Source organism: Mytilus edulis, chromosome 1 (assembly GCF_963676685.1).
Source record: "Mytilus edulis chromosome 1, xbMytEdul2.2, whole genome shotgun sequence".
NCBI classification, from domain to species: Eukaryota; Metazoa; Mollusca; class Bivalvia; order Mytilida; family Mytilidae; genus Mytilus; species Mytilus edulis.
The window spans coordinates 293,128-307,671 of NC_092344.1; the positions used below are offsets into that span (position 1 = coordinate 293,128).

Genomic DNA, 14,544 nt, shown 5'->3' on the forward strand with positions numbered 1-14,544 from the left:
GTTCCCCAAACACTATAATGAAAGGTTGATAGCTTAGAGGAACATACTAAAGGTTGAAGAACATGTTCCCCAAACACTATAATGAAAGGTTGTTAGCTTAGAGGAACATACTAAAGGTTGAAGAACATGTTCCCCTTACACAATTAAGAAACGTTGATGGCTAAGGAACTTAAAAGGTTGAAGAACATGTTCCCCTTACACAATTAAAAAATGTTGATAGCTCAGGAACATACTAAGGTTGAAAAAAATGTTCCCCAAACACTATAGTGAAAGTTTGATAGCTAAGGAACATACTGAGGTTAAAGAACATGTTCCCCTTACACAATAATGAGAAAGGTTTGATATATATATATAGCTAGATAACCTTTGTAGGTACTTTGGGTTTAAAAAATCTGTATAATTGCATAGAAAGCAATCAATATTGCTGCCTTATCCTGATGTTCAGTTTTAATGATTGCAGCCATGTTGGTTGTCTGAATTAAAGGAGAAGGATTGCATCCTTAGCCATTTGTCTCTAAATTTTGTTTAGACCTTTTAAATTTATCAATAAATAAGATTATAAAAAGCAATAAAGCTAAAGTTAATCTGCATTTGATTACTGACAAGCCTACCAATCAGAGAGGATTGAGATATTCTACATTGGAACAGAATCTGATTTGTCTTTAATATTCACAGGAATATTGCAATATGTTTTTATGACTGATGATATAAGCCTGAGTTGACGAGTTACATTAGTAGATTTAGACATGCTGTTAAGTTTATGATGTAGTAAATCCTACATAAACCGTATTGACACATTACTAATCATACTGTTTACCATTTAAAGGAAAAGTCACAAAAGTACACAATTAACAACAAATTTGAAATGTCAGTTTTAAAATAATCGTAGGAAACCAATTTATTGCTGCTTAAATAAAAAACGTTTGGATGTGACCCCAGGGAATTATTGATAGACTAGATAATAAGTGTGAGCCAACACAGCACTGAAACCAATCGTCAACTGTAAACAAAAGGTGCTGTCATGTAAAGGTCACATAAAGGTCAATAAGACAAATATTCATAATCATTAAGATAAATAAGGATGAAAGATGAATAACAAACAATTCTTGTTGATCAAGATCCAGACAAACATCCAGAGGAAGGTGGAATAACTACAGCAGAGAGATCAGAATAACTCCAGATGGAGATGAATAACTCCTGGGGAGGGTTGATTATACCCCAAAATCTATTAAGATCCAGACAAACATCCAGAGAAAGGTCGAATAACTACAGCAGAGAGATCAGAATAACTCCAGATGGAGATGAATAACTCCTGGGGAGGGTTGATTATACCCCAAAATCTATTAAGATCCAGACAAACATCCTGAGAAAGGTCGAATAACTACAGCAGAGAGATCAGAATAACTTCAGATGGAGATGAATAACTCCTGGGGAGGGTTGCTTACACCCCAAAATCTATTAAGATGCAGACAAACATCGTAACTCCAGAGGAAGGTGGAATAACTACAGCAGAGAGATCAGAATAACTACAGCAGAGAGATCGTAGTAACTCCAGGTGGAGATGAATAATTCCTGGGGAGGGTTGCTTATACAGTAAACAGTCTCCTTAACTGGTTCTTATGAATTTATTGCTAGTTATTTTATTTGCAATCATATGAAATCTTAAGTCTGTATAACTTGTTGAATTTAAAAATTTAGTTAATAGTTTTTATGGATTTAGAGATGAAGGAATTTAAAAAAACAACATTGCAATAAAGTATTATTATACCCCAAAATCTATTAAGGCGCAGACAAAGATCATAACTCCAAAGGAGGGATGAATACTTCAAAATCAAGTTCAGGCCAACCTCATAAGGAGTCTTCCATTTCTAGCTCTGACTCCTAAATTCTGTGTGCTCAATGGAGAATCTGAACAACTACAGATTTTCAGTCTTTGACTTGACCAGGCCAGGGGTTGACCCAAACTCTGGAGGGGCATGTCACCTTAACACTACTGAGGTGGTTGTAATTCTTCTATGGTCTAACATATCTATCTCATATAATTATTTTATGTAAGAAACAGATTGTTTTGCCAGTAGTAATCTTTTGTTTGTATTTTTCATCCTCAGCATATGATATTATTATGGGATTGATGAATCAAACTCTCCTTATAAGAAGCTGATGGCAGATCATTTTAGAATTCTTTCCAAATAACTGAGGAATAATTGAGCTACCCTGATTAATCATAAAACATTGGCAATCCAAGAGTTGATTATTGATCATAGCATTACATAATTATATATAACTGATAATAATGTCATGGATAGAGTTAAAGTCTGTAGTGAAACTCTATTAATAGTACCTCCTACAACATTTGAAATCTTTCCAAAAAACAAAATATGCATGAACACATTAAATGTAAAATATCACAGGAAATATTAAACTCAAAGGTAATAATTCATACTTAGTTTAAAATAGTTGCCACTACTAAGTGAGAATTGTTACTTTACAGACACTGCATTAATCTGTCCAACAAAACTGATGATTGCTTGTGTTTTACACCAATTTTTTGCATGTCTGGCTATAGAGCCTGCAGAGAACAGAAGTTTGGTTGGGGCAGCCAGTTTTTATTGGTGGAGAAAGCCAAAGAGCTTGCAGAGAACTGAAGTTTGGTTAGGGCAGTCAGTTTTTATTGGTGGAAAAAGCCAAAGAGCCTGCAGAGAACTGAAGTTTGGTTGGGGCAGCCAGTTTTTATTGGTGGAAAAAGCCAAAGAGCCTGCAGAGAAATGAAGTTTGGTTGGGAAAAACGGCAATCCTAGTAAATAAAGATAAAAGTTGAGTATGTGGCTATGCCTTACAAGAGCAGGAATTCATCAAACTCACAACCTCAATGTTGAGAGAAATTTATAAGCATGAATCAGTTTTACATACATAATTTCATATAAGCCTCAATTTTGGTAGAGTTAAATTCTATTCAAACTTATAGTTTTTGAACTACCAGCAACATAGTTCATTTATTCATCATTGAAGACCTCCAAAACAACATGCATGTACAATTGTATGAAAGTCTGTGAAAAAAATGTATTTCTAAAACCTAAGTCTGAGGTTAAAATGTTTCTTCTAGTGACTGAAAACATTGATTTAGTCAGAAAAGAACTAGAACATCTTAAAGTCACTGCTAATTAAGTGGAAATACAATCAAGAACCTATTTAATGGAATCATGATCAAAACAATTAAATTAAAGTCTTCAATCTGATTGAAAACTGTGAGAGTGAGACTAACCAAAGGAAACAATTACAGTCAAACTAGACAGAAAATAATTCTTTTTTTCCTGAAGAGTAAATAACTTTGCTCTGCAATTACAGCAAATAATCTCTTCCAGTATTGATTTTAGAGCTAAGAAGGAAAACATAAATTTCACACAAGCCATCAATTGGATTAGGACTTTAACCTATTGGTGTCTTTTCTTCTCCTGTTGATTTAATTGTGGTGAATATGGTCATTGTAGGCATTTATCTTAAATGTAATTATGGTTTCTTTGGAGGAGTTTATATAATAATAACTAATGAAGATGCCATCAATAACTGTGTTATGGTATTGTTTAACAAACTTAATGTGTATAAACACACAAAAGGCCATTAAAAATAATACAGAAATATAATTGATTATAAAAATGTCATTTTAAACATATAACTGAGTTTTTTCTATATAATCTAATACAGACAAGGGAAGACACCAGGCCTATAGAACCTTAGGATTTCTGATACATACAAGGGAAGACACCAGGCCTATAGACCCTTAGGATTTCTGATACAGATAACAGACAAGGGAAGACACCAGGCCTATAGAACCTTAGGATTTCTGATACAGACAAGGGAAGACACCAGGCCTATAGAACCTTAGGATTTCTGATACATACAAGGGAAGACACCAGGCCTATAGAACCTTAGGATTTCTGATACAGACAAGGGAAGACACCAAGCCTATAGACCATTAGGATTTCTGATACAGACAAGGGAAGACACCAGGCCTATAGACCCTTAGGATTTCTGATACAGATAACAGACAAGGGAAGAAACCAGGCCTATAGACCCTTATGATTTCTGATACAGATAACAGACAAGGGAAGACACCAGGCCTATAGAACCTTAGGATTTCTGATACAGACAAGGGAAGACACCAGGCCTATAGACCCTTATGATTTCTGATACAGATAACAGACAAGGGAAGAAACCAGGCCTATAGACCCTTATGATTTCTGATACAGATAACAGACAAGGGAAGACACCAGGCCTATAGACCCTTAGGATTTCTGATACAGACAAGGGAAGACACCAGGCCTATAGACCCTTAGGATTTCTGATACAGACAAGGGAAGACACCAGGCCTATAGACCCTTATGATTTCTGATACAGATAACAGACAAGGGAAGACACCAGGCCTATAGACCCTTAGGATTTCTGATACACATAACAGACAAGGGAAGACACCAGGCCTATAGACCCTTATGATTTCTGATACAGATAACAGACAAGGGAAGACACCAGGCCTATAGACCATTATGATTTCTGATACAGATAACAGACAAGGGAAGACACCAGGCCTATAGACCCTTAGGATTTCTGATACAGATAACAGACAAGGGAAGACACCAGGCCTATAGAACCTTAGGATTTCTGATACAGACAAGGGAAGACACCAGGCCTATAGACCCTTATGATTTCTAATACAGATAACAGACAAAGGAAGACACCAGGCCTATAGATCCTTAGGATTTCTGATACAGACAAGGGAAGACACCAGGCCTATAGACCCTTAGGATTTCTGATACAGACAAGGGAAGACACCAGGCCTATAGAACCTTAGGATTTCTGATACAGACAAGGGAAGACACCAGGCCTATAGACCCTTAGGATTTCTGATACAGACAAGGGAAGACACCAGGCCTATAGAACCTTAGGATTTCTGATACAGACAAGGGAAAACACCAGGCCTATAGATCTTTAGGATTTCTGATACAGACAAGGGAAGACACCAGGCCTATAGAACCTTAGGATTTCTGATACAGACAAGGGAAGACACCAGGCCTATAGACCCTTAGGATTTCTGATACAGATAACAGACAAGGGAAGACACCAGGCCTATAGACCCTTAGGATTTCTGATACAGATAACAGACAAGGGAAGACACCAGGCCTATAGAACCTTAGGATTTCTGATACAGATAACAGACAAGGGAAGACACCAGGCCTATAGACCCTTAGGATTTCTGATACAGATAACAGACAAGGGAAGACACCAGGCCTATAGACCCTTATGATTTCTGATACAGACAAGGGAAGACACCAGGCCTATAGAACCTTAGGATTTCTGATACAGACAAGGGAAGACACCAGGCCTATAGACCCTTAGGATTTCTGATACAGATAACAGACAAGGGAAGACACCAGGCCTATAGAACCTTAGGATTTCTGATACAGACAAGGGAAGACACCAGGCCTATAGACCCTTAGGATTTCTGATACAGATAACAGACAAGGGAAGACACCAGGCCTATAGAACCTTAGGATTTCTGATACAGACAAGGGAAGACACCAGGCCTATAGACCCTTAGGATTTCTGATACAGATAACAGACAAGGGAAGACACCAGGCCTATAGACCCTTAGGATTTCTGATACAGATAACAGACAAGGGAAGACACCAGGCCTATAGAACCTTAGGATTTCTGATACAGATAACAGACAAGGGAAGACACCAGGCCTATAGACCCTTAGGATTTCTGATACAGATAACAGACAAGGGAAGACACCAGGCCTATAGACCCTTAGGATTTCTGATACAGATAACAGACAAGGGAAGACACCAGGCCTATAGACCCTTAGGATTTCTGATACAGATAACAGACAAGGGAAGACACCAGGCCTATAGATCCTTAGGATTTCTGAGACAGATAACAGACAAGGGAAGACACCAGGCCTATAGACCCTTAGGATTTCTGATACAGATAACAGACAAGGGAAGACACCAGGCCTATAGATCCTTAGAATTTCTGATACAGCTACTCAAAAAGATAGAACAAATTAGCAAGGGACATGCAATGAAGGCACATCCCCCTCACAGACCCCCAGCTACTCAAAAAGATAGAACAAATTAGTAAGGGACATGCAATGAAGACACATCCCCCTCACAGACCCCCAGCTACTCAAAAAGATAGAACAAATTAGCAAGGGACATGCAATGAAGGCACATCCCCCTCACAGACCCCCAGCTACTCAAAAAGATAGAACAAATTAGTAAGGGACATGCAATGAAGACACATCCCCCTCACAGACCCCCAGCTACTCAAAAAGATAGAACAAATTAGCAAGGGACATGCAATGAAGGCACATCTGCTTCCAATGTTGTACCATATATCTTCTATGTGCCAAGGTAAATAGTCAAACAATGGATAATTACTAAGTCATGTCTCTACTACTAAGATCGGAACATACAATAATTGTCTAATACACAAATTATTACTTTTATTCCTACATATACATGGCTTCTAGTTACAAGTTTAAGAGATTCTACCTGTTCATCAAAATTATGCCTGGTTAAAATCACATCCCCCCTTTTCTTACAATAAAATAGGATACATTTGGTATTTCTTGGCAACATCAGCTCCAAACCAAGATGTACTTACGTAAGGAAATTATGACCTCTAAACAAGAAATCCTAAATATTTTTATGAACACCCTCCCAGAAGTGTGGTATCTAAGAAAAAGACAATGAAAAAAAGTCCAAACAATCAAAACTAAACTTTTACCAAGTTCAGGTCAAGGTCAGATAAATACTGCCAGACAGACATGTATGCCTCGCAGTTCTTCTGTACACCAAAAAAAATTCACCTTTTGCTTATATTATCAAAGCAACATTACAAACTTAACCATGAAAGCATAACACTGACTTTTGAAGCATTAAAAGGAAGTCAAGTTCAGCATGTTCAGACGAAACAGCCAAACAGAATTCTAATGCAACAACGTTTGTAACGTTCATTTTGATTGGATAACGTCAATTATCTCTACATGTCAATTGATGCTATGGAACGTACGCACAAGCGCAGACATCATATGAAAGTTTTTAAATACATGTTTTAACGTTGTTTTCTGTCAGTTTCATTAGAATGGAGATAACAATATTGTATTTTAATCTCCGACGTCATCAATTGGGGATTTGATGGTCGCAAATTCAGTTTACTGGCGACGCGTTAGAGCTTAAAATACAATACAGTTATCTCCTAATTGTACACCTTGCTATCTTAACTTCACCAAAAATAATTAACCTATATATAGCTTTTGCTAATAGTATCTGAGAAAAAGACCTTGGAAACATAATATTGACCAATGAAATGAGGTCAAGGTCTGGTGGAAATGTAATGATCCTATAATACCAATTATACATAGTTATCCGATTTAACTCATAATAAGTCAGAATGTTCTCATGACAAAACAGTGCCAGAACCATGAAAAATTAGGTCAAGGACAATCAGGATTGGTGACTGATAGAAAATTTTCCCGATTAAGACCCCATCTGTGTTGCAATTTGAGTCTTTCATCCCAGAAGGGATAAGACAAACAATTAATTTGCTTCTGAAGGGATATATGGAAAGGTAAATGGTTTCTATTGAAATTTAGTAAAGAATAAAAACATTTGATTTAATAAAAGATTTAGTTTAAAAAATATTGTGCTGAAATAAAAACACCAACATATACTCCAAGAAAAGATGAATGGTCTGTGCCTAGGCTTATCAAAAATGGTTTCTGGGCACACAAGTAGAAAAATATGAGAAAAAATAAAACCATTATCCTCCTCAATATGGCTGACTTTCTCTATCATGTAGCTATGTTACTCCTTCATTAAACAAGATGTCTTCACTACAAACCACCTGCGTCTTTATTCATTATAAAATGTTGCCAGGGATTTAGACGTATTGATCTGACTAAACTGTCATTAGCTATAAGTAAATAAAGAAAGACACAAAAGATTTCTAACATGGCATGACATAGAGAGAGAAAGCAATACGTCTTTCAAATGTCTATCATTTGTAGTTTATTAGCTCCATACCAATGTTCTATTCTCATCACAATGGAAACAGTCCTGAAGGTTCTTACTTTGTGCTATTATTATAGGGAGGAAAAGGTCGAGTCTCTTTCTTTATATATCTAGATAACATCTTAATTAAAAAATGTGGTATGAGTGTCAATAATATTAACCAGAGATCAGACTAGCTCATGGTACAGACTTCTACAATGAGCAATTTTATACTCTTTAGTTTCAATGATACAACTTTCTACCAGAGATTTGGTATGAGTGTCAATAAAGACAACTATTAACTAGAGACCCTCATTGGAAGACAGTGTAACAAAAAGTGTGTGAGACCCTAATTGGTACACTGTGTAACAAAAGTGTGTGAGACCCTCATTGGTAGACAGTGTAACAAAAAATGTGTGAGACCCTCATTGGTAGACAGTGTAACAAAAGTGTGTGAGACCCTCATTGGTAGACAGTGTAACAAAAAGTGTGTTAGACCCTCATTGGTAGACAGTGTAACAAAAAGTGTGTGAGACCCTCATTGGTACACTGTGTAACAAAAGTGTGTGAGACCCTCATTGGTAGACAGTGTAACAAAAAGTGTGTTAGACCCTCATTGGTAGACAGTGTAACAAAAAGTGTGTTAGACCCTCATTGGTACACTGTGTAACAAAAAGTGTGTTAGACCCTCATTGGTAGACTGTGTAACAAAAAGTGTGTGAGACCCTTATTGGTAGACAGTGTAACAAAACATGTGTGAGACCCTCATTGAAATTCAATGTTGTTAAACTCCTCAAAGCAGTTAAAAGTAACCAAATTTTTGGAAGAAAACTTTTATTATAGAATTACCATTCTACAACACTTTAATTTGTATATTATCTTTTGATATGTTTCCAAGGTCATTGAGATGACTTTCATATGTTGAGATTTCAAGACTGTAATTGTCCCAGACATATTGTACCAGCACTTTTAAACTGAATAATAATTGATATTTAGAAGTCTATGAAGCATTGAATAGGGTATCAATCGTATACAACTGTTTATTGACTGGAGATGGATTTTCTTACAAAACTTGACGATGGATTCCTCAATATTCAATATGTATTCACACACAAAGATCATTAGATACAGGTTAAAACAGAATAAACTAGCTACTGGAAGGATATTCTTTAAAATAATTTATTGTAAACTTAGTAAATGAGCTGTTAACAAATTGATTTAAAGTTCAAAGAAGAACAAATTGAAATTAAATTTTAAATTGAGTAGCATAATACAAGAGACTGACAAAATGACAGCAAACCAGGTACATTTATTAGTGTCATTGTTAAAGGAACAAGGGCCACATACAACCACTGGACAACAGAAGAGAAAATCATTAAAACAAAGTTTGGGTCAATGTAAAAAATAAGAAAAGAATTCATTACACATAATTAACATAAAAAGCCATTTTCATATCAATCAAAGACCATTTCTAATTAACAAGACAAAAGTGAAAAGTGCCATTATATCAATTATATAATAATCACCTTTATTTTGTCATCAGAAACAACATGTCAGATACTGAAAAGCCTTGGTTGAACATTTCACAAGTTTGTCATCAGACACAACATGTCAGATACTGAAAAGCCTTGGTTGAACATTTCCCAAGTTTAAATTTGTCATCAGACACAACATGTCAGATACTGAAAAGCCTTGGTTGAACATTTCCCAAGTTGCACAGTTGCATAGAAATGACATAAATATGTACATAGCCAGATCCCAACCAAGCAAGGACAATAACTCCAGAAAAGGAAAATCCTCAAAATCAAACAATAATTGGTATTTCTAGAATTAAGGACATCTCTTAAAATTGAGAATGAAAATAGGGAATGTGCCAAAGAGACAACAACCCGACCATAGAGCAGACAACAGCAGAATCTCACCAACCCGTCTTCAATGCAACGAGAAATTCCCGCACCTGTAGTATTGTGCCATTAACATCTTAACATATATGCACAATATATTCTAATATGTATGGTCATATATCAGCAGACAAAGTATCCCAAGATAAAAGTAAAATTAACTGACAATAAAAGTCGACTCTTAAAACTGAGAGAAATTTTTCCTTAAAATATGAATAACAAGCTAACGGGGGATGTCAAATTTATCAAAAAAAATTAGAGAAATGGTATTGTGTTTGATTTTGATGGATGTGAATTTAAGCAAGTATGCTAATTTACCCTCATGTTATAAAAATCTCAGTAAATGGAATCTACTTGTAAGCATGTTATTTTAACTAACTGCAGGATAATATTGAATCTTGTCCATACTATGACACTTACGTCAATGGTTTATAATTTTGATATAGATTGATTACGTCAGCTAAGTCTGTCCATCAGGCAAGAGATCAATGACTTCTAATCAATAATTAACAGAATGTATCAATCACTCCTAATAAACACTGACCACTTCAAATATCCCTTGTGTATGGATGGTTATCATAGGACTATTGTCACAAACAATGACAATAATGGCTTAATTAGATGACCATTGACAATAACCATTGGTAAAGGCAAGACATTACTCTACAAAATATGGTAAAAATATAAACAGGGGAATAGATATTATTTATGGTTAAAATACAAACAGGGGAATAGATATTATTTGTAAGACCACCAGTGCAGCTTTCTCACTGTATGTTTCACTTGACAATGAATGACCTTGGCAAGGAGGGACCACAAAAAGCAGGATAGGTTACTAGATGAAACCCTGCAAAAGAAGTGGAAATAAAAACACAGGATCTTGAAGTGTTATCAAGTAGATACAGATCTATCTATATATATATAGACTATGAAGAGTCCACAGAAACAGTTGTGTGATCTGATGCCAAGACCCATAGAACAAAATACATAATAAATCAATATAAACCTCGGAATATAACAGACTACAATTGGTCATTTTTTAATGTGGTTTAAACATCAGTTAAAACTTGTCTGGACAGATGATAATTAAATGTGACATTTTACATGTCATCAATTTCAAAAGCACATGTAAGGTGACCTTTGAAGATTACTGATGGACAACTAAAGTTCATATTTATATTGGCTGAACTGTGAAAATTCAACTTATGTAAAAAATATATTTAGACCTGAAGGACAAAACAAAAATAATCTGACATTATTACTTGTAAAACATTAGACATAGGATACTCAATAAGTACAGTCCTAGCAAAAACTCACAAATGTGTAACTTAAAAGAGTAGTCCTAGCAAAAACTCACAAATGTGTAACTTAAAAGAGTACAGTCCTAGCAAAAACTCACAAATGTGTAACTTAAAAGAGTACAGTCCTAGCAAAAACTCACAAATGTGTAACTTAAAAGAGTACAGTCCTAGCAAAAACTCACAAATGTGTAACTTAAAAGAGTATGTTTAATACAGTCATAGCAAAAACTAACAAATGTGTAACTTAAAAGAGTACAGTCCTGGCAAAAACTCACAAATGTGTAACTTAAAAGAGTACAGTCCTAGCAAAAACTCACAAATGTGTAACTTAAAAGAGTAGTCCTAGCAAAAACTCACAAATGTGTAACTTAAAAGAGTACAGTCCTAGCAAAAACTCACAAATGTGTAACTTAAAAGAGTACAGTCCTAGCAAAAACTCACAAATGTGTAACTTAAAAGAGTACAGTCCTAGCAAAAACTCACAAATGTGTAACTTAAAAGAGTATGTTTAATACAGTCATAGCAAAAACTCACAAATGTGTAACTTAAAAGAGTACAGTCCTGGCAAAAACTCACAAATGTGTAACTTAAAAGAGTACAGTCCTAGCAAAAACTCACAAATGTGTAACTTAAGAGTACAGTCCTAGCAAAAACTCACAAATGTGTAACTTAAAAGAGTAGTCATAGAAATTTTTTACACATGATAAGCTGAATAATTACAGATGTTTTTCAAAAACGTTTTAATGGGACATAAAAAAAACATATGTGGTACTCGTTGAGTAATCCTAGTAACTCCTAAACATGTATTATAAAGAGTATAGTAAAGGGGCCTCGCAAACCTTTGCATATATGTGGTACTCAATGGAAAAACATACACATGTAGTGCTTAATGAGTACATTTCTAGTAAAACCTGTTAATTTTTGCAAGAACACATGTTTATCATGTTTATTATGTTCGAACAAACTGTGAAAATGCAAAACTGAAAAACATAACTGTGAAGCTTAATCAACAGCTTCTGACAAACAAATATAGGGATGAGCAATGTTATATCAGTTAAGATTCAGAGGTGTGATAGTGACCGTTGTAAGTACAATGATCCAGGCTGAATAACAATGGATGGGTCATGTTCCTATTTCAATCCCAAATTCCATTGAAACAATCAAGCTCAAGTAGCTATATAGTGAACCATATATATATAAATTATTAAAATATTTATAAAAGGACATCTTAGTGCAGATTATGAGCACCAAAGAAAGTTACAAAAGAGTATCTTGCCATTTTGTAAAAAACCTTGAGGATAGTGAACATGATGATCATAGTGATAAGAAGCATCTTATTTGCAGCATAAAGTGATGACTGGGTCATAACCAGATGAGAAAACTGTGTAAAGCCAATTAGTGCGACAAAAAAATAATTGTGAAGAGTCCGATTGATCATTCATTGCAAGACTTGCTGTTATGTTCCTACCATAAACTAAATATAACTGTTTTGGGAAGTTTTCAAGCTTACATTTACTACATAAGGGAAAGTCCTGCTTTACTTGTGTTGCCTAATGTTTGTAAGTAGGAATTTACCAACATAGTTTCTGTATTGCCCAGTGGATAATAATGACTAACTTCTGTATGAATGAAAGGTTTTAAGAAACATATGCCAAGGGTGTTTATCACAATGTAAATGGCTCAATCTTGTAAAGTTTCCAAAACATTCCAAAATCTGTCTTATGTACACAAACCAAAGACAACTCTGTTACAGAAAGTTCTTAGAACAAACAACCAGGTGATGATTATAACGGAGTGAACAAACACGTATGTTTAAACTTGATCCCTCACATTGATGAATTTCTTTTAATTGAGAATTTGATTAGACTCAATCAATGAGTTTAGATCAGGATGTTTGTAAACCTTATTTCACCATGATTGATTCAGCTTAGGTTTATCATTGAGGCCATACAAATAGAGGAAATATTAGCAGCAGAAGCACTAAGAATTAACAAATAAACAGTTCATCGCTATATGCTTTAGCTAAATACATTCAATTTTCAATACTTTATCAAAGCTGTTTGCTTGTATAAATTACAGTTTCTTTATACATCATGACACAATCTGTCCATACAAAAGAGAAGAACTAATAGTGGCCTGCTGGCATAATTTTTTTAAGAAACTGCCATGACATATGAAGACCTTATACTCAAGTGATAACATGGATAGGATTATAAAAAAGATATATTTTACAAATCTTGAAATGTCACCAAATTTTCTAGTAGATACCTTCATTATCTTCAAATGAATCTAATATCTCAGCTACAAGATCTTATGTTGAATATTTTCTGCAGTTACCTTTAAAAAAGTCCATAGTCCTATATTTCTTGGGAAGAAAAAAAATGCATACAGCTTTTTCCTCCAATGTTATTATCATAAGTTGGGAAAAACCTCAGACTCCAGTTTTGAAAGTTTGATTACAAAATTTTAAACAATTAATATAGTCATCATGATATTGAGTTGGAGATTACTCTGAATAATCGATTACTAGCCAAGCTTACATATCATCTAAAAATAATACTTACCAAAGCTTGGTTGATTGTATTTGAGTCTCCCTTTGGATACGGAGTATAAATAGCCAGTGCTATACAGTTGGCAAAGATGGTCAGCAGAATTAAAAACTCAAAAGGCGTAAATATCATTAAGGAAAACAAATTATACATATATAAACAATTGTAAATGAGAGTTGTGGGGTGTACGGTATAAGAGGATTTTAGTTCACAAAGGTCATAGCGGTACAATAGTAAAAACTTTTTTTTTTTAATTTAATATCTCAAGAAAAACAGTTGAATCAGATTAACAGTACAGACTGTACAGTATGGTCATAGCAAACAATCCAAAAAGGACATGTATCAGAGTTTTCTGCCAAATTTTAAAGTTAAAAAATTTCTATAATCATGGCCTTAAATAAGCAAATCTATCCAAGTTTCATAACATTGTATGAAAGTTTGACAGAGCTACGGAAGTCTAAAATAATTAAATGCCAGACTTAAGTAAATATTACCTACAAACAAGTTTTATTATCAGCAAACAGGAAGAGTCTGCAGGACAAATGTAATATAAAAGAGCTGTGCCATGAATACATGATACACCTGTTACTATTTTATCAAATACAGTTCGTTAACTCCTCAAAACCATACCAGAATTTTATTAAAAAAAAAAAAACTAAAAAGAGCTTATTTTAATATCTATATAAACCAGTCACCAGAATTCCATGTAATATGCTCAAACTTAAACTTGGAAAAAGAAAAT

General features: G+C 34.7%; 1 protein-coding gene across 9 annotated transcripts in view; it reads right to left on the bottom strand.

Annotated features, from left to right (window-relative positions):
• The window catches only part of LOC139520827 (muscle calcium channel subunit alpha-1-like), a 146,746-nt gene that overhangs the window by 89,868 nt on the left and 42,334 nt on the right, over positions 1 to 14,544 (bottom strand). For all 9 annotated transcript variants that reach the window (XM_071313853.1, XM_071313844.1, XM_071313810.1 and 6 more), the window contains exon 3: positions 13,818 to 13,923. In XM_071313853.1, coding sequence (XP_071169954.1) covers positions 13,818 to 13,923 — 106 coding nt within the window. The remainder of the gene's footprint in view (positions 1 to 13,817; positions 13,924 to 14,544) is intronic.